General features: G+C 41.3%; 6 protein-coding genes across 8 annotated transcripts; 2 read left to right on the top strand and 4 right to left on the bottom strand.

The window, feature by feature from the left end:
* Positions 1-43: 43 nt before the first annotated feature.
* olfm4.1 (olfactomedin 4, tandem duplicate 1) lies at positions 44-2,040 on the bottom strand. Its single transcript, XM_049739448.2, has 5 exons — positions 1,879-2,040; positions 1,630-1,803; positions 1,246-1,458; positions 1,036-1,183; positions 44-965 (listed from the first exon to the last, which is right to left on the bottom strand). Exons 1-5 carry the CDS (start codon positions 2,038-2,040, stop codon positions 130-132), a joined length of 1,533 nt encoding a protein of 510 aa, XP_049595405.2. The 3' UTR covers positions 44-129.
* A 130-nt stretch (positions 2,041-2,170) lies between these two features.
* Positions 2,171-5,678, bottom strand: LOC125980406 (leucine-rich repeat-containing protein 74A). Of its 2 annotated transcripts, none has more exons than XM_049739444.2 (13): positions 5,323-5,678; positions 5,074-5,246; positions 4,899-5,006; positions 4,722-4,815; positions 4,493-4,542; positions 4,339-4,420; positions 4,156-4,241; positions 3,899-4,093; positions 3,736-3,831; positions 3,522-3,665; positions 3,349-3,453; positions 3,132-3,217; positions 2,171-2,900 (listed from the first exon to the last, which is right to left on the bottom strand). In XM_049739444.2, the coding sequence occupies exons 1-13, from the start codon at positions 5,447-5,449 to the stop codon at positions 2,318-2,320; spliced, it is 1,929 nt and encodes a 642-aa protein (XP_049595401.1). In that variant the 5' UTR covers positions 5,450-5,678; the 3' UTR covers positions 2,171-2,317. The 2 variants fall into 2 exon arrangements, with proteins under 2 accessions (XP_049595401.1, XP_049595400.1); XM_049739443.2 differs by having other exon boundaries at positions 5,074-5,252.
* A 193-nt stretch (positions 5,679-5,871) lies between these two features.
* Positions 5,872-9,419, top strand: angel1 (angel homolog 1 (Drosophila)). Its single transcript, XM_049739442.1, has 10 exons — positions 5,872-5,966; positions 6,484-7,110; positions 7,191-7,402; positions 7,477-7,546; positions 7,620-8,062; positions 8,248-8,389; positions 8,457-8,579; positions 8,650-8,674; positions 8,758-8,915; positions 8,983-9,419. The coding sequence occupies exons 1-10, from the start codon at positions 5,876-5,878 to the stop codon at positions 9,138-9,140; spliced, it is 2,049 nt and encodes a 682-aa protein (XP_049595399.1). The 5' UTR covers positions 5,872-5,875; the 3' UTR covers positions 9,141-9,419.
* A 426-nt stretch (positions 9,420-9,845) lies between these two features.
* On the bottom strand, positions 9,846-12,980 carry vash1 (vasohibin 1). Of its 2 annotated transcripts, none has more exons than XM_049739445.1 (8): positions 12,789-12,980; positions 11,996-12,232; positions 11,638-11,726; positions 11,515-11,571; positions 11,314-11,388; positions 10,836-11,217; positions 10,659-10,768; positions 9,846-10,590 (listed from the first exon to the last, which is right to left on the bottom strand). In XM_049739445.1, exons 1-8 carry the CDS (start codon positions 12,963-12,965, stop codon positions 10,518-10,520), a joined length of 1,200 nt encoding a protein of 399 aa, XP_049595402.1. In that variant the 5' UTR covers positions 12,966-12,980; the 3' UTR covers positions 9,846-10,517. The 2 variants fall into 2 exon arrangements, with proteins under 2 accessions (XP_049595402.1, XP_049595403.1); XM_049739446.1 differs by having other exon boundaries at positions 12,674-12,870.
* Positions 12,981-13,195: 215 nt separating this feature from the next.
* Positions 13,196-14,792, bottom strand: fcf1 (FCF1 rRNA-processing protein). The gene is made up of 8 exons (XM_049739449.2): positions 14,636-14,792; positions 14,310-14,374; positions 14,171-14,239; positions 13,941-14,089; positions 13,794-13,866; positions 13,634-13,721; positions 13,461-13,555; positions 13,196-13,383 (listed from the first exon to the last, which is right to left on the bottom strand). Exons 1-8 carry the CDS (start codon positions 14,636-14,638, stop codon positions 13,335-13,337), a joined length of 591 nt encoding a protein of 196 aa, XP_049595406.1. The 5' UTR covers positions 14,639-14,792; the 3' UTR covers positions 13,196-13,334.
* On the top strand, positions 14,695-24,467 carry arel1 (apoptosis resistant E3 ubiquitin protein ligase 1). The gene is made up of 22 exons (XM_049739441.1): positions 14,695-14,803; positions 15,435-15,618; positions 15,853-16,021; positions 16,729-16,949; positions 17,052-17,123; positions 17,912-18,138; positions 18,219-18,456; positions 18,535-18,704; positions 18,788-18,968; positions 19,116-19,360; positions 19,439-19,516; positions 19,686-19,827; positions 19,893-20,014; positions 20,087-20,162; positions 20,248-20,357; positions 20,432-20,611; positions 20,753-20,878; positions 21,094-21,223; positions 21,324-21,382; positions 21,714-21,803; positions 21,878-22,053; positions 22,235-24,467. The coding sequence occupies exons 2-22, from the start codon at positions 15,471-15,473 to the stop codon at positions 22,335-22,337; spliced, it is 3,063 nt and encodes a 1,020-aa protein (XP_049595398.1). The 5' UTR covers positions 14,695-14,803; positions 15,435-15,470; the 3' UTR covers positions 22,338-24,467.
* Positions 24,468-24,977: the final 510 nt, after the last annotated feature.

The following is a 24,977-nucleotide window of genomic DNA, read 5'->3' on the forward strand; positions in this document are numbered from 1 at the left end:
GAACTCTGATGCCTGCTCAAAAAGACACACATGACTGATGATGCATGAGAGAATTTATTAGAAGGGATACTTGATTTCATGAGACAAAAAGTGAAAAAAATTCAATGCAACCCTTCCAAAGGATTCATCTCAGAATTGGGTTGGAGCAAAAGGTGGTTCAACTGTAGCCTTAGTCGTGTGGTTAAACCACAAGTGGTAATTAACGTAGTAGCCATTATTGTACATGTACAATTTCTGATCAGTTGGATTATAATCCAGGTTGGAATACTTGTCCTGGAAGCGCTCAAAAGTTATACTAATTTGCTTTTCTTCTTTGGTTTTAGTGTCAAACATGAAAAATATCTCTTCATTCTGGATGTCAATTGTCCTGACAGCATAAAGAACACCACACACCATAAAGATGTTATTAATGGTTGGTTTATAGATATTAGTCTCCCATATTTCCTCAATCCCAAAAGACTCTTCGTTTATTTTAGCAATGACCATCTTGCCGTTTGACTCATCTGTGGCATACGTCACCCAAAGGCCATTCTCATCCGAAGCAAAATCAAAGAACTGATACGCATAATTGGCGTAGGAAAAGGTCGAGCTTGCCCCAGGAATCACTCTGGTTTCATATTTTAAGCTTGTAAAATTATATTTAGCCAACCCAAATGGACTGTGTTTCTGATAATATAGTGTGTTGTCACGAACTATATAATTGCTTCCAAGACCATTCCATCCATTTGACATGGTATGATGCAAGAAAGGGATTCTTAAAACCAGATTTTTGTAGTTTGTGTAGAACCTAATGTCATCAATGTACCAAGAGGAGTCTCCGGAGAACCAGTACATGGACTTCCTGTCAGGAATTGGCTTCGAGTCTTTGCCCCAACCTCCGTATATGTAGGAGGTGCCCAGAAGAGCATTAAGTTGACTCACGATAGGCTTGCTGACCCTGATGATACCCGTATGATCGCAGGAACCTTCACAGAGAGAAAGGAACGTGTCCTTAAATTCCTTCACACACACACGTCTACGAAAAGTGTGGCTTACCGATGTTGGGGTTGAAGATCTCTTGGTGGCGTCTCTCGCACTCTTCTAGCTGCATTTGGATCTTGATGTACTCTCGGCGTTTCTGGAGAACCAAATTCTTATCGTGGGTCTTCTCCAGCTGGTTCAGGGTCTCCACCATGACGGTGATCTGAGCATGAAAAAAATAGTTATATAGTATAGTATATAGTTTGAGCCAGCACATCAACTTACCTCTTCACGAAGCGACTGAAAGAAAGCAGTTGAGCTTTGGAATGAAAGCTTCAGCTCTTCAATCAGAGCTTCAACTTGTTTAATCTTCACCTCCATGTCTTCTAGAGTGGCATCACTATGGCCATCAGGTTCCTTTTCCAGTAGCTCAATTTCCCTTGTCAGCTCGAGGATTTTTTCCGCATATTGGGACATCTTACTCTCATATTCCTCGATCTAAAAAATATGGACAAGTCTTGAATGCAATGGGTTTTTTTTAAATCGTAAAAAAAAACAAAAAAATAAATAAATAAATAAATAAAATAATAATAAAATATAAATAAATAAATAAATAAATCATCTTAAAAATCTAAAATATGAGGGGAACGCTGCATCATAACGGATTACCTTGGCTAGCTCCAGCTCCACCCTGTGGGAGATCTGCTCAGCTGCCTCTTCCACCACCACGAGATCTTTTAAAGGAAACGTAGCACTTGGCAAAAAGGCGTCACAAGTGCAAGAATCCGCACCACCACTTCCCGCCTCAGCATTCGCACTCAGTTCATTCCACTGGCTCAGACCCTGAAACAGAGAGATATTATATGGATGGAGGCCCAAGTATAAAAAAAAAAAAGACCATTCAAGTCATACACTTACCCCCCAGGCCAATGCTGAGTCTAGTAGAGCCAAGACATACAGAGGGACAATCATTTTGCAATAGCAAGATGGGTAAATGATACATTGGCCCAAGCCTTCCATGCTTATATAGCCCATTAAAATTTGCTTAAAGGATGTAACACCTGTCCAGGTTCGCAGCATTGTTTGCTCGGATTCCGGTTAAAATGAAACAATTTTATCTTCAGCAAACAGGAACTCATTTAGGTTGAAATTATCCATGGGCATGTGGTTGGGTGTGTTCAACAGCTGACAGAATTCCCGCATGAATTCTTTGTGTGTGTATTTGATACTTCTGATTGAGGTCAACACTGAAAGGTGGACAGAATGATGATGTTTGTGTTTATTCCGTTTTCCGAGTCAAGTTTGGGACACATTTATCCTTTTATATTTTTAAAATATTGAGACACATTGGTTCTGATTATATTTTTTTAAATGTTTTGGGATTCTTTGAGTATTTTGCCACATCTTTCTTTGCTTTAGATTTCTTCTCTTTCTTGGGGTTAATCTCGAGCTGCGTGGCATCAAGAGCAGGTCTGGACCTGGTCAGGTGGTTGACGATTGGTTGGTTAAGCTTGCTGTGGCCCATCTCCGGATTGGAGCGTACTGCCCGTGCTTGGGCAGACTGAGCGGAACCACTCAGCAGGTTGGGTTGAGAACATGAGTGTAAATTTGAAGACTTGATGAATCGGCTTGGCGTCACCCCTGCCGACATGGGCAGGTGGTCACTGCTGGTGTTGGAGACCGTACCACTATGAGACATCACAATATGGTGCCAAGAGCTGAGAGGAGTAGCCGAGAAGCGATGAGGCCCGGTGGAATTTTCCCTGGTGTCTCCTGGAGATATGACCACCGAGCCGTGCGGCGTCACCGCTTCCACGGCGCTCTGGAACGTCTTGAGGATGCGATCGCTCTTGTGCTTCTCTTTCTTCTGACGGGATGCGACCTTGCGCAGTTGTCGCCGGTGATTCTGCACCATCTGCTTTCTGGTATCCACCAGTCCCCTGCAGAGAACAAACTAGCTCCATGGGATCAAGCTAAATATTAACACAGACACCTCAATGAGTATGACTACATAACGTTGTTGAGTTATAAATCAAACTGTTTGACAGCATCATTGACTAATAAAACCAGTGTTTGACGAGAGAGTTGCCACCACTAAATGTTTTATAACAATACACCGAGAGGAGCAATGAAAAAGACAAATATAAGTCAACATTATGAGACATCGTCACCTGTAGTCCACCATTCCCGTCCCATCGCGATCAAGCCTTTGGATAAGTTCCTCAATTTGAAATCGATCCAAGGGAATGCTTGATTGCTTTTCAAATTCCAAAGGAAAGATGAAATATATTAAAAGTCTCTTGGTTCTATTTTTATAGACTGTGTTGCAGTTTGCGGTACATAAACCATCGTGCATTTTTTTAAAATATAGTCAATTATTATTCAAACCTGGATTGCGTTCCTGAAATCAACCACAGAAACTCGCATGGTGGCATCTTTGTCAATATTTCGGAAGAAATCCCACAGACGTAGCTTGCGTTGATCCAGATAGTCCTTCAATAAATGCAAAATAAATTTACAACAGACATTGGATATACTTTTCATGAAGACATATAACCAACCTGGATGACTTTCATTGGGTCGATGCGTTTTACTGGTTTCTTAGCAATAAATCCTCCAACCCCTCCGTACTGCACATCCAAACCAGGATGATCTTCGCATGTCACCTCCAGCAGATTTAAAAAGGTTTCATTGACCAATACATTCTGCTCGGATAAAAAAAAAAAAAAAAAAATGACTGGAATATACATCATTGATGAGTCTATCTTCACTTACGCATATATTAATCTCCTCCAAGGCAGTTTTCGACATTTTCTTCACCATATTGAGAAGGCACAGCGCTCCCTCTACTGTTAGTGAATTGTAAGCCACCTGTAGGAGCAATTAAAAAACATAATTTTATATCAGACAGTCGGCTGGTTACCACTAGTTAACTCACCATCAGTACCCGTAGGGTGTCGTTGTACTCGAGACCCCTGCAGAGCATGCTGACACCTTCATTGGTGATGCGATTGTTGTTGAGATTGAGGTGCACCAGAGTGTGATTGGATTTCAGAGCTTCACCCACTGCTAGGGCTCCTTCGTTCCCAAAACCGTTCCATGATAGGTCAAGGTGCTTTAACATTGTATTCACCTAAATATGGAGGAAGACAATGAGACCAAGTGTAATATTTTAAGACTCCGAGGCCCATGTACCTTGAGTCCGGCGCAAAACGCAACAGCTCCTTTCATTCTGAGTTGATTCCAACAAAGATTCAGCACCTCCAGATGCTCGGCATTTGCTGCAAATATGTAAAATAGGAATAAACCTTAACCTATTATCCAACAGTCATGCCAATGCATTAACCAAAACAAGTAAGTGAGCGATTGCTAGCATACCTAACAACAGACCAAGATACTCTCCTCCACGTCCACAAAACTTATTATGGCTGAGGTCTAATTCCTTAATACTTACATTGACCTAAATGTAAAAATATTTGCAATGTTAAGAAAAGAGTGCAAGGGTCAAATGTCGACGGATCGAAGAACTCACAGAAAAAGCTTCTGCAAAATATTTTGCATCATCGTCTATAAATCCGTTTCCTGTTGGATGAAACAAAACATAATGATGACTAGCTAGCAACATTAGTTATAGCTAACTAGCTAATAATATTATTGACAATATGACATCCAATCCAGTAACAAGTATTGTCCACATTATGAGTTCATAACAGTATAAAGAATAGAATTTAAACATTAACATCATTATATACTGTACATACCTGAAAGTTTGATTGATTTTAGTGAAAAGCTGTCCAGCAACATTTTACCCACATGCTCAGCACCAGAAGAATGAAGATGGTTGTTGGACAGGTCCTATAATATGTATGCACACCCACTTGCACCATAAATATATTTATTTTTAATTTGTTATCATTAAAAGCATTTTTTCTTCATACCAAATGCTGAATGGTGAAATTAGCTTTTAGCATCTCGGCCAGATCCTTGGCTCCTTCTGCTTGGATGTCGTTGTCTGCCAGTTCCAGAGTGTTGATATGCATGTCACTCTGAGTGCAAAATAATTTTTGATAGCACCTATCAAAATGATTGACATGCTCAAATTTTGCAACTCACCACCAAAGCAATAGCGAGGGCCTTGCACCCCAACGGTCCAAGACCATAGTGGCTGAGGGTCATGGTGGGAGAGTCGAGGTTCCGGATGAAGGAGGACACTGGAACAACACCCAACAGCTTGCAGGCTTGTAGGTAGACATCAGCTACAGATGTAGAACCCAAGGTTTCATCATCTGTAGCTTTGGGGATGCACAAAATGTTAAAAATAAATGATAATTAAGTTGAGAGCTTATGTTATAATGCACTCACCATCTAAATCTGCGTCCAAATCCTCTTCCAAGCCTCGTCTTAATTTGGTAGATGGATCATCATCCTCTAAACAGAGGGACTCAAAAGACAGAGTTGACATTTGCATTAGCTGTGAAACTAAAAACATGCAATGGAGAAACGAGGAATTTCCTGTGGAGCCATATTCTTCATTGATGCAGAAGTCTGTGAGGTGAAAGAGAACACCTTTGTGTAAATCTATCTGAGACGGCACGTGGTGTGTACCGCACTAAATTATGCACATGCATCCCGGACTTCTTCAGTCTGAGTAACTAGAATTGTATGAAAGGAAGAGGTTGATGGAAGACATGAGCTGGTGTCAGGGAGGATGCAAAAAATAGACTTTGATGGAAAAGGATGACACGCTGTGACCCACTATGGAAGAAAAATAGTTTTTAGAATTGTTGAATTAAAGCTAGGTTTGCAACATATCTCTGAGTTCCATCAGTCGGTGTCATGAAGTTTGCTTTTATGATGAAAACTTGTTATTATGTCTTGACTATGTGCTCTGCATCCAAGCGAGCTCTGATGGCGCATGCGCAGACGGGAGAAAAGCAGCATGATCAGCTGCCTGTTATTTTACGCTATGTACCCGCTATCACAGTACTTGCGTAGACGCCCCTCGGGTAAGCAAAATTGGAAAAAAGCATGTTTATGCGTTTTATTCCATATAACCATTATATCCACCTTTGGCCAACGCTCTGCGACGCTAAATACGCTACGTCGCTAGTGGTTAGTTTATCATGCATTTTGCTTGTAGACTCGGTAGCTTTAATTGTCACGTGAGTTAAAGCTGACGTTTTGTATAATGACATGTTATTGTGCGAAGCTAAAGTGTGGAGAAAGTAATATTTTAGAGCACAACTTAACTGTCGAGTTTGGTAAACACTGGTGGGTTGGGTGGGGGGTACATGCTAACGTGTTAGCTTGCACCTGTTAGCGGAACTCTTTGCGTGTGACGTCATGATAACATGGCGTGGCTATGTTTTGAGGCAACATAGCTGTTGTTTTTTATATTTTGTAAATTGAATGTAAGGCCATGTGCAATTTATCTAAAACAAAAGTTATTTAGGTAAACATAAGAGTAAATGTAACATCGGTACATGCTTTTGTCTGATTCTGTATTTTGTTGCTCTCCTGTAGTTGTCAATGGCACGGTGGTGTGTGAGAGTGCTTCTGCCACAAGTCAGATGTCCATCAATCTTCCAAAAATCCCGCCTGACCAGCGGCTCAGCCAAAGCAGTTTGTCCACCGGACAAAAGAAGGAAAACATGAGTGAACAATTTTTCGACAAGGACAATAAGACACCGGATGCAAAACTGGAGGCAGACATAAACATGAGTGAGGCCCAATATCCAGCAATGGAGAATGCCTCAAAGGGAGTAGAAGTTACACAGGAGACACCCAAAGAAGAAATCGGGCAAATGCACTGTCCGCTTGTCCATCCAAACAATAAAGAAACTGAATCTGAGGATGATGACTTCATCTGTCTTATAGAGGCTCTGGCAAGGACGGAAAGTGCAGTCGAGCCAGGAAATGCACCCGCACAACAAAGTGAGTGCTGGGATGAATATGATCCTCTAATGTTCCCCGGTGTAGCAAACTGGCAGCAGACATCGCTTCTTTCCAGCGCTGAAAATCGCCGTCATCCACCCAGCGGATGGCACTTCCCTGCGGGACCCGACGGTAAAGAGGAAATCTTTTGCCCGCGCTGGCAGTTTCCTACTCTGAGCTATCATCCATCACTGGAGCAGACAACGCCCTTTGAAGGTGCGGATGTGGCATCTTCCTTTTGGCTCATATTACATCTCAATTCAAAATCCTTCATGTGCATTTATGTTTTCCAACAGTAATGTGGCGGCCATGGCAAGATGTCTCAACACAGCACTCCGACACTTTCACGAAACCCTCCATGGACTTTACTGTCATGTCCTACAACATCTTGGCTCAGGACCTGCTGGAAGACAACATTGAGCTATACATGCACTGCTCTCGAGAGGTCCTGGAGTGGAGCAACCGCTACAGGCTGCTTTTGGAGGAAATACAGAAATGGGCGCCAGATGTGAGTCAAATACTACCACACAACAGTTAACAACTATTGCACAAAAAAAAAAAAATATTTATGTTGCTATTCAGATTCTTTGTCTCCAAGAAGTCCAGGAGAACCACTATCAAACACAACTGCAGCCTTTTCTGACCCAGATGGGTGAGTCGTCTAAATTATTTGCTGGATATCAATTTCCAGATTTCATTCAAATGTTCTTCTGATGGTTTTCCAGGCTACAACTGTGTCTACAAGCAACGCACGGGGAACAAGACGGACGGCTGTGCCACTTGCTACCGCAGCAGTCGCTTCTCTGAGGTGTCGGTCAAGCCCGTAGAGTTCTTGAGACCCCAAACTAAGCTCCTGGACCGACACAACGTGGGCATCATCGTGCTGCTTCGGCCTGTTGTCTATCAGGGGTCAGAGGTCACGTCGAAGGGCTCCTTGCTGTGCGTGGCCAACACGCACCTGCTGTTTAATCCCAGGAGGGGAGACATCAAGCTAGCTCAACTAGCAATCATGCTGGCCGAGATCAACAGCGTGGTGAAAACGTGGAAGAATAAAGGCGAACACTGTAACGTCATCTTGTGCGGGGACTTCAACTCTGTGCCGAGGATGCCTCTTTACCAGTTCATCACCACCGGGGAACTCGATTTCCAAGGATTGCCAACATGGATGGTGAGAATCGACCACTTAATGGACACTTCATTAGGTACACCGGCAGTTTTGGAACTGAAGCTTGATCTTCAGAACTGTGAGGCAGATGTGCTAACCACTAAGCTCCCATGTTACCGAATCTTTCAATAATGATATTTAATTAATTTTGCCAGAGGCGTGGTTTATCGATTCACTTTTCCCAACAGGTGTCGGGTCAGAAGGATTTTTCACACAAAGCTACTCACGACGTACTGCGTGCTCCTCTATGGCCCGACTGTCTTGGAATTTCTGACAGATGCCAATATGTGGCTTCCGGTGAGGTGAATGCAAGCCACAATCTAGTCACAGGTCAGTATTTGAATTATGTTCTATACGATCAATAACAATATGACTAATCGTATTGTGATTTTTCAAGCCCCTACTGGTGGAAAACGTCACTACAGCCACGGCTTCCTCTTGGAGCTGCGCTTTTGTCCACTTTCTTGTATTCGGCCAAGTGATTTACCATTTATTCCAGGTTTAACTGACAACAATCCAGGTAGAGCTAAATATATACGCTCGCCGCCAAATGCAGTTAATTCATATTGTTTTCTTTTTTTTTTTTTAAGATGTGTCAAGCAGAACAGATTTTAGGTTTGTTATACCGAAATACTCTTCGCCTATCAGAAAGCCTTTTAATACACAACATAATTTGTTGTAATGTTTGTGTGTGCTAGTTTTCAACACAAAATCACACACCAGTTAGACCTGGAGTCCGCCTATGAACACGCATTAGCCGACTCTGCTGACCCGGAAGTCACAACGCTGCACTCTGAAGGCGGAGCCATCGTGGACTACATCTTCTATTCCCCTGAACGCATCTCAGCTGGAGCAGGTATGAATCACATCACATGCAATATTTGCACAATTTTGGTAACAATCATTTTTGTTTTGCTTATCAGGCCAATTTGGTCGCGAAGGTCTGAAGTTGCTTGGCTATCTCTCGCTGCTATCTGAGGAAAGCTTATGTTCCATGGAAAGTCTTCCCAGCTACATATTTCCATCTGATCATCTCAGTCTTGTGGCGAAATTTCAATTGGACTTGAACACAGAGTGTTAAAAACGGGGCTTTGGAGAGAATTTTGTAGTGGGCAATATCGTTTTTGTTATGCATATCCTGACTTGGGTTTCAAGTTAAAGGAGACATGAAGCAAAAAGGTTTAAACATTTCTATACGCTGTAGTAATAATCTTTGCGGTTGACAATTTGCACATTTTATTGTATTTTTTTTATTGTAAGTATTTAAAAAGTGTTACTGTATTGAATACATGATTTTTTTTTTCCATTTTCTTTCATTAAACGTTTTATTCCGGACAATGTAATTTAGTCTGGAAATGTTTGTGACAGATTTTTTTTTTTTTTAAAGCTTTTGCCTTAATAGCCCACCACTGTGGATTTGAATCATATACTCGAGATGTGATTGAGGGATGCCATGTTTGTCACATGAGTCGATATCCGTTGAGCGGTGCCAGAAAAAAAAATGTCATCTACGGTGGACATACCAAAGAGTATTTCATGGATGTGTAGTTTAATGTGCACTACTTTGACCTTAATGCTGCTTGGCTGCTTGTCTGCATTGCTTTTGTAACATCTAATATATTCATACAGGGAAGAAAGAAGTGGGTCAGCAAATTTTTCTTCCTAACAAGGTGCCGTCTGTGTCCCAGTGTCATAAACAAGGTCGAGTGTTTTTGCATCTGGAGACGTTAGAGATATGTTTATTGAAGCGTGGAAAAAAAAAAAAAAAAAAGACCCAACACAAACATTTAGTCTGTGGCAATTTAATAACTGCGTGGAGTATTTTACATATGACGAGAGTGACGTATAAAACAGCAGAACTTGATAGTTCTCAAAAGTACAAAGATAAAAAGTGCTATCAACTAATAGCATAACTGACACCTTTTTGGAAGTGCTCACTTGTTAAGGCAAGTAAAAAAAAAAAAAAATGCTATAAAGAAAGCATGTTTATGTACACAAGCAAAGCTAAAGTACAACCAAATTTCCACTATAAAAGGACATCTTTTTTGTAGACTTCTTTTTAACGACATGAAAGTGACGTCTTTTAACTTTTCAACCAAAACCAGACATTTTTTTTTGGACAGGGTGAAATTTTCAACATTTTCCCAACCAGTTTTTGCTGGATGGGAAGGCACAAGGGTCATTGATGATCACCACACTAAGAAGTCTTGGATTAGATGTAAATTGACACATGCTAACATACTTACATAACAATGACACTGATGATATCAAGTAGCACATTTATGTCGATTGATACTCTAACCTTTATGCAAGGTACGTTGGAATATTTGCAGTTAGTCAAAATGTTGACACACAACAGCACCAGTTATGCAACTACAATGTTCAAGAAGTCATTAAAAAATAGATATGACAACTTAACAGTGAATGCGGCTCTTTTTTTTGGGATGAATTTGAGGTTTCACACACGAATCTGATACAAGTTCATGTCTCCAGATGCTTTCTGTTCCAAAGTTTTCTTTTCTCCAGATGGGCTGAAACCAAAAAGAGAAATTTAGCGTGGGAATAATTAAGAGGTAAAGTATGCATTTGAGACTCGTACCGTCTGTCAACACGGCTGACCCTGCGAATGGGGCTTCCTTGTCCTCTGAGTGGTGAACCCATGCTATTTCTCCTGTCTTTGGTAGGAGAAGAAGGTGCAGGCTTTCCTATCTGCGGACACAAAAAGGCACAGCCCAGTTCAAAATTTGCTCATCAAGATGAATGGCACTGAACCAACCTTGAGCCTCATATCCCGAGTATGCCTCTCCAGCTCTTTCCGCAGCTCCTCCTTGCTCAAAGCATCCACATCCAGGACGGAATGCTTCCACTCGATCTGCTCCACGCTGTGAGGGTCATGCGACACATATTGGCCGATCTTGACCTTTCGCAGGGTGTGCCAGTAGCCCCTGTAGGCCTCTTTAAAGTCCTGCACCAAGTCCATCAGCGTGCGATACTCCAGGGGCTTGAACATGAGGTCCTCGCGCCGACTCATGCCCAGCGCACCGAAGCGTCCGCCGCTGTGGACTCCCAGCACGATGTGGTAGAAGTAGTTCCCTGAGAACTGAGACTTAAAGCTGAGGGGGAAACGCTCCACAGCCGGCATGCTGTTGGTGAGGTAACTTTGTAGAGCTTGGTTAAAGATATTTATTGAACAACAATATTGTTTTTACTTAATTTAGCTGAACTTTTGTTTTTATTTTCCACAGTAAAGATACATTCCCAGGATAACTGCTTCCAAGCATTTGATTGGCAGGGCTTCACGTGTCATCTCCTTGGCGATGTCCATCAACCTGTGGAGGACAATGTGACAAGACGGCCCATAATCTAAATATTTTAGACTAATTAGAATTAGTTGCTGCTTATGTCTAATACAAAACCTATTCAACGCATCAAGGTAAAAAAAAAAAATTGCGTACGCAGTAAGAGGCCGGCTTTTCTTGATTTCAAAAAACTGTGTCCCGGTGTGATTGTATCTAGAGGTCATAGTTAAGGCAACAAATATAATCAATAAAAATCAGTGCTCTGTTATTAAAGGATACTGTAATTCCCTGATATATTTCTGTATGGCTTCCAGGCGCAATGGAATTGTGGTGGTAGGCTGGTACGTAGGCACACTTGGTATTGGAATCTGCAAGACAGAAAGGCAGTTGGTTATATCTGCAAGACCTCCATGGAACAGACAATCGGTGGAAACATCTCTACACTTGGTGTGCACTTCACAAGGACAGTTTGTACAATTAGGACAAGCGTGTGATTGTGTACAAACACATCAGATGATCAGTTCCATGACGGAATGGTTAAAATGAACCCAAATTAGGTTGGGTTCAAATGAGGTCTTCTGATGCACTCTGTCCAGAGTCCAAATATTTCTGAACCTAACTTCATTTAGAAGTTTACCTTGGCCAGGTCAGTCGCACCGCGGATGCTCTTCCCCAAAGCATCGCCGTCTGGGTGGATCCGACCCACGTGGCGCCACATTCTCTCCCAGGTGTCCTCATCCATGGGGAGGCCATTTCTGTTGACGTAGAAAGGGACTCCTCCATCTCTCAGTTCTTCTTCTCCTTCATCCTCCTGCTCGTCATCCCTCTCCTCCACCGAGTCCGCCGTGGCACTCAGCATCCCACTGATGGAAACCTGGCACGGGGAATGTACACGGCAATTCTTTGGACTGCTCCCTGGTGGTTCTGCTTGCAGGTTTGAAGAGATTTGCTTTAGAGAGTCCTCCAGCTTATGGAACTGCTATCTCCGACGGGTTTCGAGGTATTATGATTCATAATGAGGTAATCTAAAGTAGCAGCGGAATGAAGTGCACCACTTAATTTTTTGACTCCATAATAATTTGAAAAATATTTTCCATTCATTGGTCACCTATCATAAAAATGGTAAAAAGGAGCCGCTGGTTAAATGAATGGTTAACCTATTTAAATGACTAAAGGTACACAAAGCAGCCTGCTGTTTAACATTTAATATAAGAGGATTTGGCAAGCAGACAAAAGTCACTTTAGGAAATGACTAATTCCCATAATTCCCAGTCCATTCGAATGTCCTTTGAACAAAAGATACCCATCAAATGACCTGCTCGTCCGACAATCCAATTTCCACGTCAGTCGTTCACTTCTTTTGCGTTTCTTACTAAAAACATGTACATCCTTTTAGGGATTATTGTTTCAAAATGCTACTTGGTTCTTACAAAGCCGAAGCGTGATGCTTCACATCCGATTAGTCGCTCCCGATCGACACTCCCTGACTGCCCTCTACTGCGCATGCTCACAGCCAGGAGGATGAGCTCAGTTTTGGCGAGGGGTGCGTTCAGGCACACTCGTAAAGTGTAATAATCACTAACTGATAGTTTAGCAAATGTAACCATATTTGCCTTTGTAAAGAAGATAAATCAACAGAAAAGATTTGTAACATTTTATTTTAAAAATATTGAAACAATGACGACTAAAGTAACTGTCAACAAGATTGTAATACTGTCATACTTTTAAACAATCTGATTATTCTATATTTTAAGCTCTAATCATAAATTATAATAAAATTTCACTTTGCATGTACTGAATAACAATTTTTTTAAAAAAAATCAGACTTCAAGACAAATTGCATGAAATAATTTATTGAAACTGCATGATCCACATTTTTAATAGAAACACAATTTCTTGCAGTTCAAACTACCCCAAAAAGTTGAATGTAGACAAAAGAAAAGTTATTTACAACGACTGCACATTTGTATGTATAACTAAAACCTTGGTGCGCCGTAGTCATCTGGCATCCTTTCAATGTTGTACCTGTGTAAAAATAAAAAATTAGTATTGTGTGATTACTTTTGTGAGTTCTACTTAGTCCAAGTGTAGACCGACGTTACCTGTGATTTGAGATGTACATAATGGGCACTCCGGGGATCTTCCTGATCCTTCGCTTCAAATCTCTATCCACAGTTGCCAGGATGTAACACTTGTGCTGCAGAAATATTATGAAACAGTTATCACATCTACAAAACCAGAAAACATGTTGTTCTGCTAATAGCAGATGTTATACCTGTGTTACCCTTTGGACCAGACAGTCATCAGCGTATGTTCCCGCGTGTGTACAAGGCAAGCGCTCGAATCTCGGATCCTTTGCTATCCTGCAATGCAAAAACTTAAATTGTGACATACATTGAAATGAAATGGGTGAAGACATGGGAAGTTGCTCATACCTAAGCGCAACTCTGTATTTCATTCCAAGTTTTTCAATTTCAGCCATCACACAGTCAGTTATATACGGAATACCTGGATTGGAACAAAAAAATTGCTGTTAATAAATCTTTATAATAAAACGATTGAAATTTGACAATCATGCTTACATTTGGCATACAGACAGTCCATCATGGACTGAACAATGTCCAGTTTGGCCTTGATGGAGAAGTTGATGAAATTGGTGTCGATTAGAACATGGTACGGTGGACCGAGCTGAGTGTTGTATTGGAAGAACAAACACGATGCATACTTGGGGCTGTGCAAACAGATAAGAGAGAGAAATCAAACAACCACCAACTCTGTCCAGGTCATAGTGAAAATCCAACTGGCCACCTACACTTCTCTCTCCTTCAGCGCTGAAGGATCCTTTTTCTTTTCTTTGGGTTTGTGGCGATCTTTCTCATTTCTGCAAAACGAGTGTGAGTGTCTTTTAAATTCAAATTAATAACCATAAAGGACAACAGAAAACAACTCACACTCGTTGATCTTTCAAGCTGATCATCCGTTTCATTGCAGCAAACTTCTTTTTTTTCTGTTTCGGCTACATGAGGGAAAAAAAATCATTCTTGGTCATGTTGTACATCACACAAAAAAGTCAATCTTAACGTGGATGTAAACGTATGTATGCTAGTTATTACCGATTTTCATTTTCGTTTCGTAAGACGCTAGGCTAACGGTGTTAGCTCGAAGCATTGATCTGCCAATGCTTCACCAATTAATCAACACAAACTAACATATTAAACACGACAGACTAAACTCTCGCAACATTATGCATGTCCGCACATACACAAAGTGTACATACCATGCTTGAAAATAATGATTTAATCCCTGACGATCCACTGACGGAATGCTAATGTGGCCCTCGTGTTTGGCGACACAGTTATGATGTCATCATTCGTCGACGCGCTTTGCGTATTTTCCGGTTGTTAGGTGCACAGACTGCACTGTGGTGATGCGAGAAATATCCGAGGTAAAAATGCTATATTTTTTTTAAATGTACGAAACACCTTGTTGAAAGGTTGTGAATGTTATCGTTTATGCGTACGATGTGCTTCTTCCTACATGTCTTGGTCTTTTATTGACTTATTTGACGCTGTTTGCTAGCTTTGTGCTTACTGTTGTTAGCGTCATAGCTACCCGGTTTTCACCTTTGAGTTGACCGAAAAGATGTATTTGTGCATTCTTTGCATCTATTTTGCCAAGTTGCTAAAGTCGATTATGTAAACTAAACGATTCCCTTTCCCGTGTGGTGTTTTCGTCATATATTGTCTAAGAATAACTCCGAGCTATCACGTCATGAAAGCTTTTTGTGACGTCATAAACACCTGTCCTCATTCTGTTGCATTTTGTAGAGGTCAATCAGGTAACTTCTTCCAGGTCATTGAAATTGTGTCAAACAAAAGGGCTATTGTTATTCTCTCATTTGCCCAGCTAGTCCTTGATAGTGCCTTATGAATATTCATGTTCGTGTAGTTGACCCAATCACAACGCAAGCTTCTTGCAATGTTAGGTTTAGAATAAAGTGTTTCCTCAAAATCACTTCTTAACTGTTGTATTTCTCGTCGTGCTTTGGAGTGCAATCATTGTTGTTCTTTCACCAGGAAATTAGATAGTCAGGGCAGGGGCACTATGGTCTGATGGACCGCCGCTTCTTCCTGACCTTCCTTATCTGCTCCGCACTGTGGATCTTCTTCTGGGAAGTGCGCTGGAAGAAAGGCAAAGACGGTCAGATTGAGGAATGGCTACGAGGACACCGTCTCTCTCAATACAAGCATTTGTTTGAAGGTCAGTGTACATTGGGCTGGTGATAAAATAGATGTATTTGTTACACGGCGCCTCCAGAAATGGTAGAGGATAATTCGACTGGAACATGTTCAACCAAGTTGTCTCATTCGTATAACAGAACATCGCCTTTGCCAAGTGCCCCCTTAAGGGAGGGAGGACTTGTTTTAATGTGTGAAACTAATTAGAGCATTTTCTGGCTTCCTCATAGACAATTTTGATATGGTACTCTGTTAGATGTGCAGACACTGGAGGAGCTAAGTCTGAGTGTACTGAGTCGCTTGGAAGAGGTGGTGAAGGAACAACAGAGCTGGAGGGAAATCGCTGAGGCTCACATTCGACTGCTCCGAGACTTTGCCTTTCAGGAGTGGCTTTGTTCTCAGAACCTAGGACATTTTTATAAAACGTAAGTCCATCGGAATGCTACGAGATACAGTCTCAGGTAATTTGCTGCATTAACGCAGACTTCTACTGAGGGAATCAAATTTATTAGGGTGGGAAACTATCAATGAAAAGTTGTGTGTTATATAGCTATGCTTTTATTTACTTAATTTACTTAATCAGTTATTTCTTGCATTGCATTTTCGTTTATGAATGGCAAATTTAATGAATTTTTCCACATTTTAATTGACAGACTAATTATATATTTAACTAAGATTAGATTTGATCAATGAACGAAATATAATTGCTTAAATAGTTTTATTCATAAATATATATATATATGTGTGTGTTTGTATATATTATGTATAAATGTATTAACCCTAGTTTACGGACTATAACTCGCACCAGGAATACATTGTGAAGAAAAAAAAGAAAACCAGTCACACTGGACTATAGACCAAATTTTTTTTTTTTTTTTTTTTAAATGATGCATTATTCAGAATTTTATAAGGCAATATAAAAAGTTTGTAATGTCAAAGTCATGTCATTTACCCTCGTTGTTCTTACATCACAGTTGATGTGAAAAAATGGAAATGACATGCTGGTTGAGTGATAACAAATATTTGCTTGTAGCAATCCCGCTGAATGGATCGGGCTCGGCGGTGATGATATTTGTGCGTGTACAAAATTGAATGTTAGCTTGCATGAAATCCCTTTTCTTATCCGCTACAGGCTGAAGACTTTGGGTTATATGAATCTGGACGATCTGTCACAGTTCAACAGTCAGCTGCCCCTTTCCCTGGCCGCCTGGGGGTACTACTACGAAGACTACGTCAGGTTGTCCACCGGCATCAAGATCCTCCGGACCTCGCGGAGGAGTCGTGACCAAGACTACGAGATCCAGCTGGTGCGCAGTCTTGCTGAAAGGCGTCTGAATGAGAAGTGGTCATTCGGTGAGATCGTTTTTTCATTTTGTCATTCAAGTACGAAGACTATATTGTCCCACTTAGTCATCACACCATTGTATTTTTTTTTCTTCTTCATGTCTTTTGCAGCGGGTGCGCTCCTATTCGGCTGTACTGTGGCACTGTGCTTCTTGATAAGGGACCTCATGTTTTACGTGATTGGTGAGTCCATATCGAAGATCACAACTTCTCTTTAAGCAACCAGGGTGTTGTGTTTTCCGATGGAAATTTGATTCCCACAAATATAAAGGCCGTCGTCTAGATTGTCAGACTTTACCTTGGTGTACTATATTTTTATTTTCGAGAATGACCCATCACATGGACCACCTTCTTTATGTCCTTAATGTAATTGAAGTGTTTTTATTTATTTTTTGAGTTGTCTTCTTTGGCTTTAGAGTACAGTGAGCAATTATAAGTTAGAATGAACACATGATAGGACACCAGGAACACAGTTTTTCTTTTCTGTGCATTTCAATGAAGTCAAACGTCGGAAACCTCAGTGCGAGTCTAATTTAACGCCTGTTGATAAAAGGACACATTTCAAAGCAGCGTGTTGCGAGAACAGGAAACGGCTTTTAATTCGTCTGCTTTTATAAGAACTGCAGATCTGGTGTCCTCCGTTGACACGGATTTTGTTTGTTTGCTTTATGCCCCAAGACAGGTTTGCCTTATCACTTTTGAAAATCATTTACTGGCATAGCAACCAACATTTGATAGAGAACTGGGCTGACCCCTTTCTTAGAAGAACATTAATAACGAGCCCCAAGAAATTGAAATTCACGATAACACAATTTTGAATTTGTGTTAGATTTACAAAATCTATTGTGCATGTCGAGCCGTCAATATAGAAAAGACTGATAAGCTTCGATACAATTATTGGCAGGATCCAGGCAAAGCACGTCCCAAATTGTAATTCTTCCAACTTTGTGTCTCCTCACATCATCCGGCAGGTGGAATTACTGTTTCCATCATTGCATTTGTCTTCACCATCAAGTTCCTGTGTGAGCTTGCAGCCCGGGTTGTCAGCTTCCTGCAAAATGAGGATCCGGGCCGGCGCGGCGACCGCAGCATCTACGACTATGTGCGGGGCAACTACCTGGATCCGCGCTCCTGCAAAGTGTCCTGGGATTGGAAGGAGCCACAAGAAGTGGGGCAGACGATGAGCTTCAGAGTCCAAGTAATGATCTGCCCTCGGGCTCGAAACGTCACTCACCGACTTTAATCGTGACACTCATCTGCTATTTCCTTTCTTCTCAGTTGTTCTACAAGAACGGCCAACCTTTCCCGGCACATCGGCCCGTGGGCTTGAGGGTCAACATTACCCACATTGAATTGGCTCTGGATATCCCTGTTACACAGGAGGTCTTAGTAGAAACAGAGTCACACGTGGTCAAAGTCACTTTTACCGTGCGCAAGGCTGGCCGCTACGAGGTCGCCGTCAAACTTGGTGGCCTCAACGTGGCCTACAGCCCTTATTATAAAATTTTCCAGCCAGGTTGGTTTTAATGGACTATATTTAAACTTTGTGCATTTTTTTTTTTTTTACTGATGACTTTTAATTTTTTCACTCCAGGTACAGTCGTCCCATCCAAGACCAAGATAGCCTACCATTTCTCCACGCTGGTGCTAACACACAGCAAGGTGCACACACTGCAGATTGAGCCCAGAGATGAATATGGAAACCCCACCAGTAACTCCACATCACTCACAGATGAGGTCAACTACAGCCTTCACATGCACTCTGTAAGGGAGCATCTTCAATTTTGGAAAAAATGGGAATTTGAAAGCTCGCCGCCATTGCTCTGTCATCGTTATTTGTGTTGCAGCTGGGCACGGTGGATGACGACAGCATGGAGGACTTCTTCAGTAAGACGGTGTCCCTCAATAAGCAGCAGTGTCAGGTTCTGATGAAATTGACCTTGTGGAAGACCGGTTGCTTCAGGGCCCGCATCGCTTATATGGATCAGCCGCTCAGCAATGGGGAATTTGACATTATTGTTCTCAATGGTGGGTAAATTGAATTTAATGTTTGTTGCAATTCTCTATATGTAAAATATATTGTCATCTAAAAGGTGTTAAATTTAAAAAAAAAAAAGATCAGTCATTTCCTGCACAGTTGCTCAAGCGTGCTGCAACTTTTTCCTTGACTGATAGAGAATGAGAAGGCCTACGTGGAGAAGAATGTGTCCACTCCGGGCAACAGCATCTACTTTGAGGCGTACCTCTACAGCAACGGGAACTACAGCAGCTCGCCGTGGCAACTACCCCCCTCCTCTTTGCTGGCTCCACAGAGGAGGCCATCCATGGGGGAGGAAGAGGACGAGCACGACTCTCCTGTGGAGGGCCAATCGGAGAAAATTAAGAAACCAAAAAAGGTCTACTGTTACATATCGCCAAAGGTAAGTGCATCGACAGAGCCCAAGACCTATTTGTAGCTATATACGATATTTATAAATTTACTTTTTTTTTTAAAACAGCAACTATCTGTGAAGGAGTTTTACCTGAAAATTATTCCATGGCGCCTTTTCACTTTTAGAGTTTGTCCTGGAACAAAGGTAAATAAAACGTAGTTTTTTTTAAACCTTTAAGACTTAACCCACCTTAAATGTAATTTGTTTCTAATCAGGGTGTGTCAAACTTTTGTACATCATTTTCCTTAAAAATGATGCAGTAAGCTGGATTGAGTTTGACACGGAATCATCCTGCCAATTTCTCGTCTTTCAGTTTAGCTATCACGGTCTGGACCCCGTTCACAAGTATTTGACGCTCGTGGTGGATGATGGAATACAGGCACCTGTGGAGCTCAGTTGCAAAGAAAGAAACATCATGGCCGCCACCTTCATCCGCTTTCTTCACAAAAACATAGGTTTGTTTTTTCAAGTCAAATACATGATCATGAGTTCGCTTTTCCAACACGTATTTTGTCCACAGGCGGCTCGGAAACGTTCCAGGACAAGGTGAACTTCTTTCAACGTGAACTCAGGCACATTCACTCAAAGCGACCTCGCACCAAGACCTGCCTAAAAATCATCCGGCACTCCATTCTTGATTCAGTGAGTGTTTTTTGTATCCAAGAGTAGATAAGGTGATTTATGAGCTCTTTGTGAAAAATCTCCCTGTGTCAGTCCCTGAAGGCAACGCGGAACTTCTCAGTGTCAGATTGGAGTAAAAACTTTGAGGTGCTCTTTCACGATGAGGAAGGTAAATCAAAATAGTTTTAGACAATCGTAAATAATTGCTCCATTTCCTCGGAATGCCAGAGTAACATTTTGATGATGCTCTGCAGCTCTGGACTGGGGAGGGCCTCGCAGGGAATGGTTTGAACTGATATGCAAGACTCTCTTCGACACGTCCAACCAGTTCTTCACCCGCTTCAGTGACAACAACCAGGGCCTGGTGAGTTGCATTGACTTTGTGGCTTTTTAATCTTAAACAAAAAGTCACCACATGGTCATTCGCTGGTCATTCAGGTGCACCCAAATGCCGAGCGACCGGCACACTTGCGACTGAAAATATACGAGTTTGCCGGCCGCGTCGTCGGGAAGTGCCTGTACGAGTCTGCGCTCGGCGGGGCTTACAAACAACTAGTCCGAGCTCGCTTCACGCGCTCTTTCTTGGCCCAAATCATTGGTCTCAGGATGAATTACAAGGTATGAAATATTACACCTGCTCTAATTTAAGTTTTAGCCACCAGCTGCTCTGCATCGAAACATTTCAAAAGCAGACCCCGATCACTATTAAGAAGATAAAATGTTTATTTCAACATTTCTTGTCCTCCTCCGCATGTGTAGTATTTTGAAACGGATGACCAGGAGTTGTACAAGACCAAAGTGTGTTTCATCTTGAACAACGACGTGAGCGAAATGGACCTGGTGTTTGCTGAGGAGAAGTACAACAAGTCGGGACAGTTGGAAAAGGTGAGGGTCTTTATCTTTTAGAAATCTATACGTCTTCATATCTATATCAATCTATAGAAAAGAGATGCCATGTTGTTTAATTGGCAAAATTATTTTATTCCAAATGAAAGAACATTTAAGGTGGTGGATCACCGTAGCTTAGCAATTTTGCTTTCTCACGGATTCTGGCCAAATGCATTTCCATCTTTGAGTTTTAGTATTTGTTTTTGCCTCAGGTGGTGGAGCTGATCCCCGGGGGAGCCCAAATTGCAGTTACCAACGAAAACAAGATTCATTATCTCAATCTGCTGGCCCAATATAGACTGGCCAGTCAGGTGAGGGATGAGGTGGAACACTTCCTGAAAGGTACGCAAAAGCTTCCTGCTATTTTCACGCCCCCACCCTCGTGCATCTTTTTCAAGGGAATGTACATATAACGAGTGTAATGTTTCCATATCTATCGCAGGTTTGAATGAATTGGTTCCAGAAAACCTGCTAGCCATATTCGATGAGAACGAGTTGGAGGTATGTGATTTTTTTAGATTAAAATGGGAGTAATTTTTTATTGAATAAAATACATATTTGGGAGTTTGTGCCTGCTGGCTCAGCCTGCCCATTAAGTGTGAAACCTAAAATGTGTCTGGTGTGGGGAAAAAAAATTAAAAAATCACAATACGCAATTCATTATTTATTTAGGCCAATCTTGAAGATTGAGTATGAAATTAAACTGCTTTGGAATCATAATTTGTAGTGTTACATTTAGTGATAACATTATCATTGACAATTTATTTTAAGTGGTTGGTGGGGCATTAATTGCTTATGTTTTTTTGCTTTGTGCTTTATTTGTTGTTTTTAGTTGCTGATGTGCGGCACTGGTGACATCAACGTGCAAGACTTCAAGGCCCACGCTGTAATCGTGGGCGGATCGTGGCATTTCCGGGAGAAGGTCAGCCGCCGTCTCCCATTGTCTTCGCCTCAAGCCAGACAAGGCTTATCAGTGTCCGCTTTCGTCCCCCGCAGGTGATGAAGTGGTTCTGGGCTGTGGTATCCAGCTTCACTCAGGAGGAGCTGGCTCGCCTCCTGCAATTCACCACCGGCTCCTCGCAGCTTCCCCCTGGAGGCTTCAACACGCTGTGCCCCTCTTTCCAGATCATCGCTGCCCCGACACAAAGTACCCTGCCCACCGCACACACCTGGTCAGTACAGTACATATGAATAATTATTTTTGCAGTATGTGCATGATGAGTCTTCTATTTTTCTTTTTTTATGTTTTGTACATACATTAAATGCATAACAGACTTCACAGAAGATCCCTTCATACCTAATTTCTATATCAAAATGATTTTTATTTATTTATTATATTTTTCCTGTGTGCAGTTTCAACCAGCTGTGTCTCCCCACCTACGACTCGTACGAGGAGCTGCACAAGATGCTGAAGCTGGCCATCAGCGAGGGCAGCGAAGGTTTCGGGATGCTCTGACGGTACTCTATCGAGACCGGCCGCTCGTCAAACCCCTTGCAAAGACTCGTTAGGACGGGAAGGGGTCCCAGGAAGCCTCCCAGACGACCGCGCTGGAATCCTATGAACTGGTGTATGTACATAAAAACTTTTCTATTAGGAAGCCACAAACTGTAGAAAAAGAGGCTAAAATTTCAGCTTCTTTTTTGGTCTTACTGCTGATTTTTCTTTAACACTAGAGCAAAAAGGCCTTGAGTATTATTGTACAAACTGAGGAAGACTAAAGTTGAGGCAGCAAGCTCACATGGGATGTGGCTACCGTCTACATCGCGAGCACTTTGGCCTTAAACCATCAGGGACTTGACACGTGTTTGTAAATATATACCGTCGCTTTTATTTACTTGTACATATATACACGTGTGCACACGGGAGGATTAGGGCCACACAAAATAAAACTAACATTGGAAAACGAGAAGAAAATTAGGAGTCCGAAAAAGAAGCCATAATAAATGAAGAATAAGGTTGAAATTTCATGAGGTAAAGGTGAACTATTTAATAATAAAAACAAATTTATGTCATCAAGTTGAGTATGTTAGGGTTCCTCTATTTTTACTTAGTTCCACTTTCTTTCTGATTTAATTCTTTAACAATGAACAATATGACCGGTTTCATGCTTATACAATTTAATTCCAGTTATACACCGTTTTTTTCCAGAACCTTATAACGTCATTCCTGAAAAAGAATAATAATCATCTTTATTACTTTAATCAAAAACCCCCAACAACTCCCAGCTGTATTTTTTTTTCTTTTTCCTCGTAACATTCCGGCTTTACTTTGATAGATTTCTTTTCAAGTGTGGTCCTAATACTCCTTTTGTGTTTAAACACAGCGGACTTTTTCCTTTCATGTGACCTTTTATGAAGAAGGGTTTTGATTCATTTCAAAGTTTAATTTATTGACAGCTTTTTTTCGGGGTGGCGTCACATTTAGAAGAAGCCACTCTCTTGTTTGTGTCTGTTTTTAGCTTATTGTGTCTCCGAGGAAATATTTTATGTTGACCCACCCTTCTGTTTTAGGAGCGGTAACGGGTTTTGTGTTGAGTATTTTTTTAAAGGCTGCCTTATCCATGCTTGGCCTCTGATTGTATCCAGAGACGTGTACAGGTGAGCGGAACGGTCGAAAACAAATTGTTAGATAGCACGCAGGGCTTAACAAGGCGTGTTTTTTTTTTTTTTTTTTTGTACCACTCCCGGCCTTTTATGGCTTTACCTCAGCATCTCCTATTGGCCGCCTATGCATCACATGACACAAGTGTACAGTGGCTTTGAGCAAACGCACAGTTTTCATAGCTGCCTCCTTTCCCGCAGTACACACCTCGTTGTTAATCCCGCCCCAAGCTATTTATTTTTAGAAGAATCTTCCCTAGCTTAAATACTGCTGAGTTGAAATGTAACAATAGATGTAAATTCATAAAGTCAAACGTGAGGATGCTCCCAGCTCCCCTCAAGGATACTGAATGTAGTATTTCAATTTAAGCATCTATGAGATCTTAACACCAGAGCGAAGCAAATATTATTTTTTTTACGGAAAGCTTTTGTTTGTGCACTGTAGGTTTATTGAAAAAAAGTTTTTATGTGCTTAACATGTAACCTCAGCACTATTGTAGTGTACTTTGTGTTTTCCAAACTTCTAAAGCCCCAATGAACTGAATTAAGAAAAACCATGAAGGAGTTGTGCATTAGTGATTTCATGACCGCTGACTGCTCTAGTAACGTTCAGATGGTCTTTTTTTTTTAAATAGGTTTTAGATTTCTTTTTTTCCCCAGACATTTATTTCTTCCCTCTTCCTCAGTATTTTTTTTTTTTTTTTAATATTGCTGAGTTTCATCACTCCAACCTTCACCAGAGCTCTTTACTGGATAAAAATCTAACAAAACATTTGAAGAAAAGAAATCTAAAACCTGCTCAAGTTTCTTAATTATTGCTAGATTAGACATCTTGTGGACTGTTAGTTGTTTATATTTCACCTATATAATATGACATTTAAGATAAGGAGCTTTTCTTTTTTTTTACGGCGGGCCTCTGATGATGAATGTTTGAGATTTCCTGTAGTTGCTTTGTTAATGAGAATAAAAATAACAAAACAATGGACTCAATGTATTTGAAATCAATTTGGAAATGGAAATATAGAAAAAAAGAAAAGTATAAAAAAAAAAAAATTAAGAAAAATGCAGGATTCAGACAGCAGGGGGCAGTGTCTCCACACGGAAGCTAATTCCTAAGCCTTTCCTTGAGCAAACCAGTCTGGAGGTGACCTTGAATGTGTTCATAGAAGAGCAAGATACCTTACACAGACATATTGTGAATATACTAAACTAAAGTTAATTGTCGTGTGGTCCAAAACGTCCTGCACAACCAATCATTTTTTGTTTTTCTAGATAAATTGAATTTCCAGGAGGTGGACATGCATTTGTAGTTTGGCCAAAACAGACAAGCAGATATGCATCTTGAAGTACTTGTGTGGCGGGTAGTCCAGTCTTATTTGGTCCCAGCATGCACCTGGTGATTTGCATAATGCCCCCTCTCAAATTCCCCCCTAGGAATGCTTGCTAAAGAGGGTCCGCAAATCAGTCGTCCTCTGGCACTTGGACCAGAGGCAGT

Source organism: Syngnathus scovelli, chromosome 14 (assembly GCF_024217435.2).
Source record: "Syngnathus scovelli strain Florida chromosome 14, RoL_Ssco_1.2, whole genome shotgun sequence".
NCBI classification, from domain to species: Eukaryota; Metazoa; Chordata; class Actinopteri; order Syngnathiformes; family Syngnathidae; genus Syngnathus; species Syngnathus scovelli.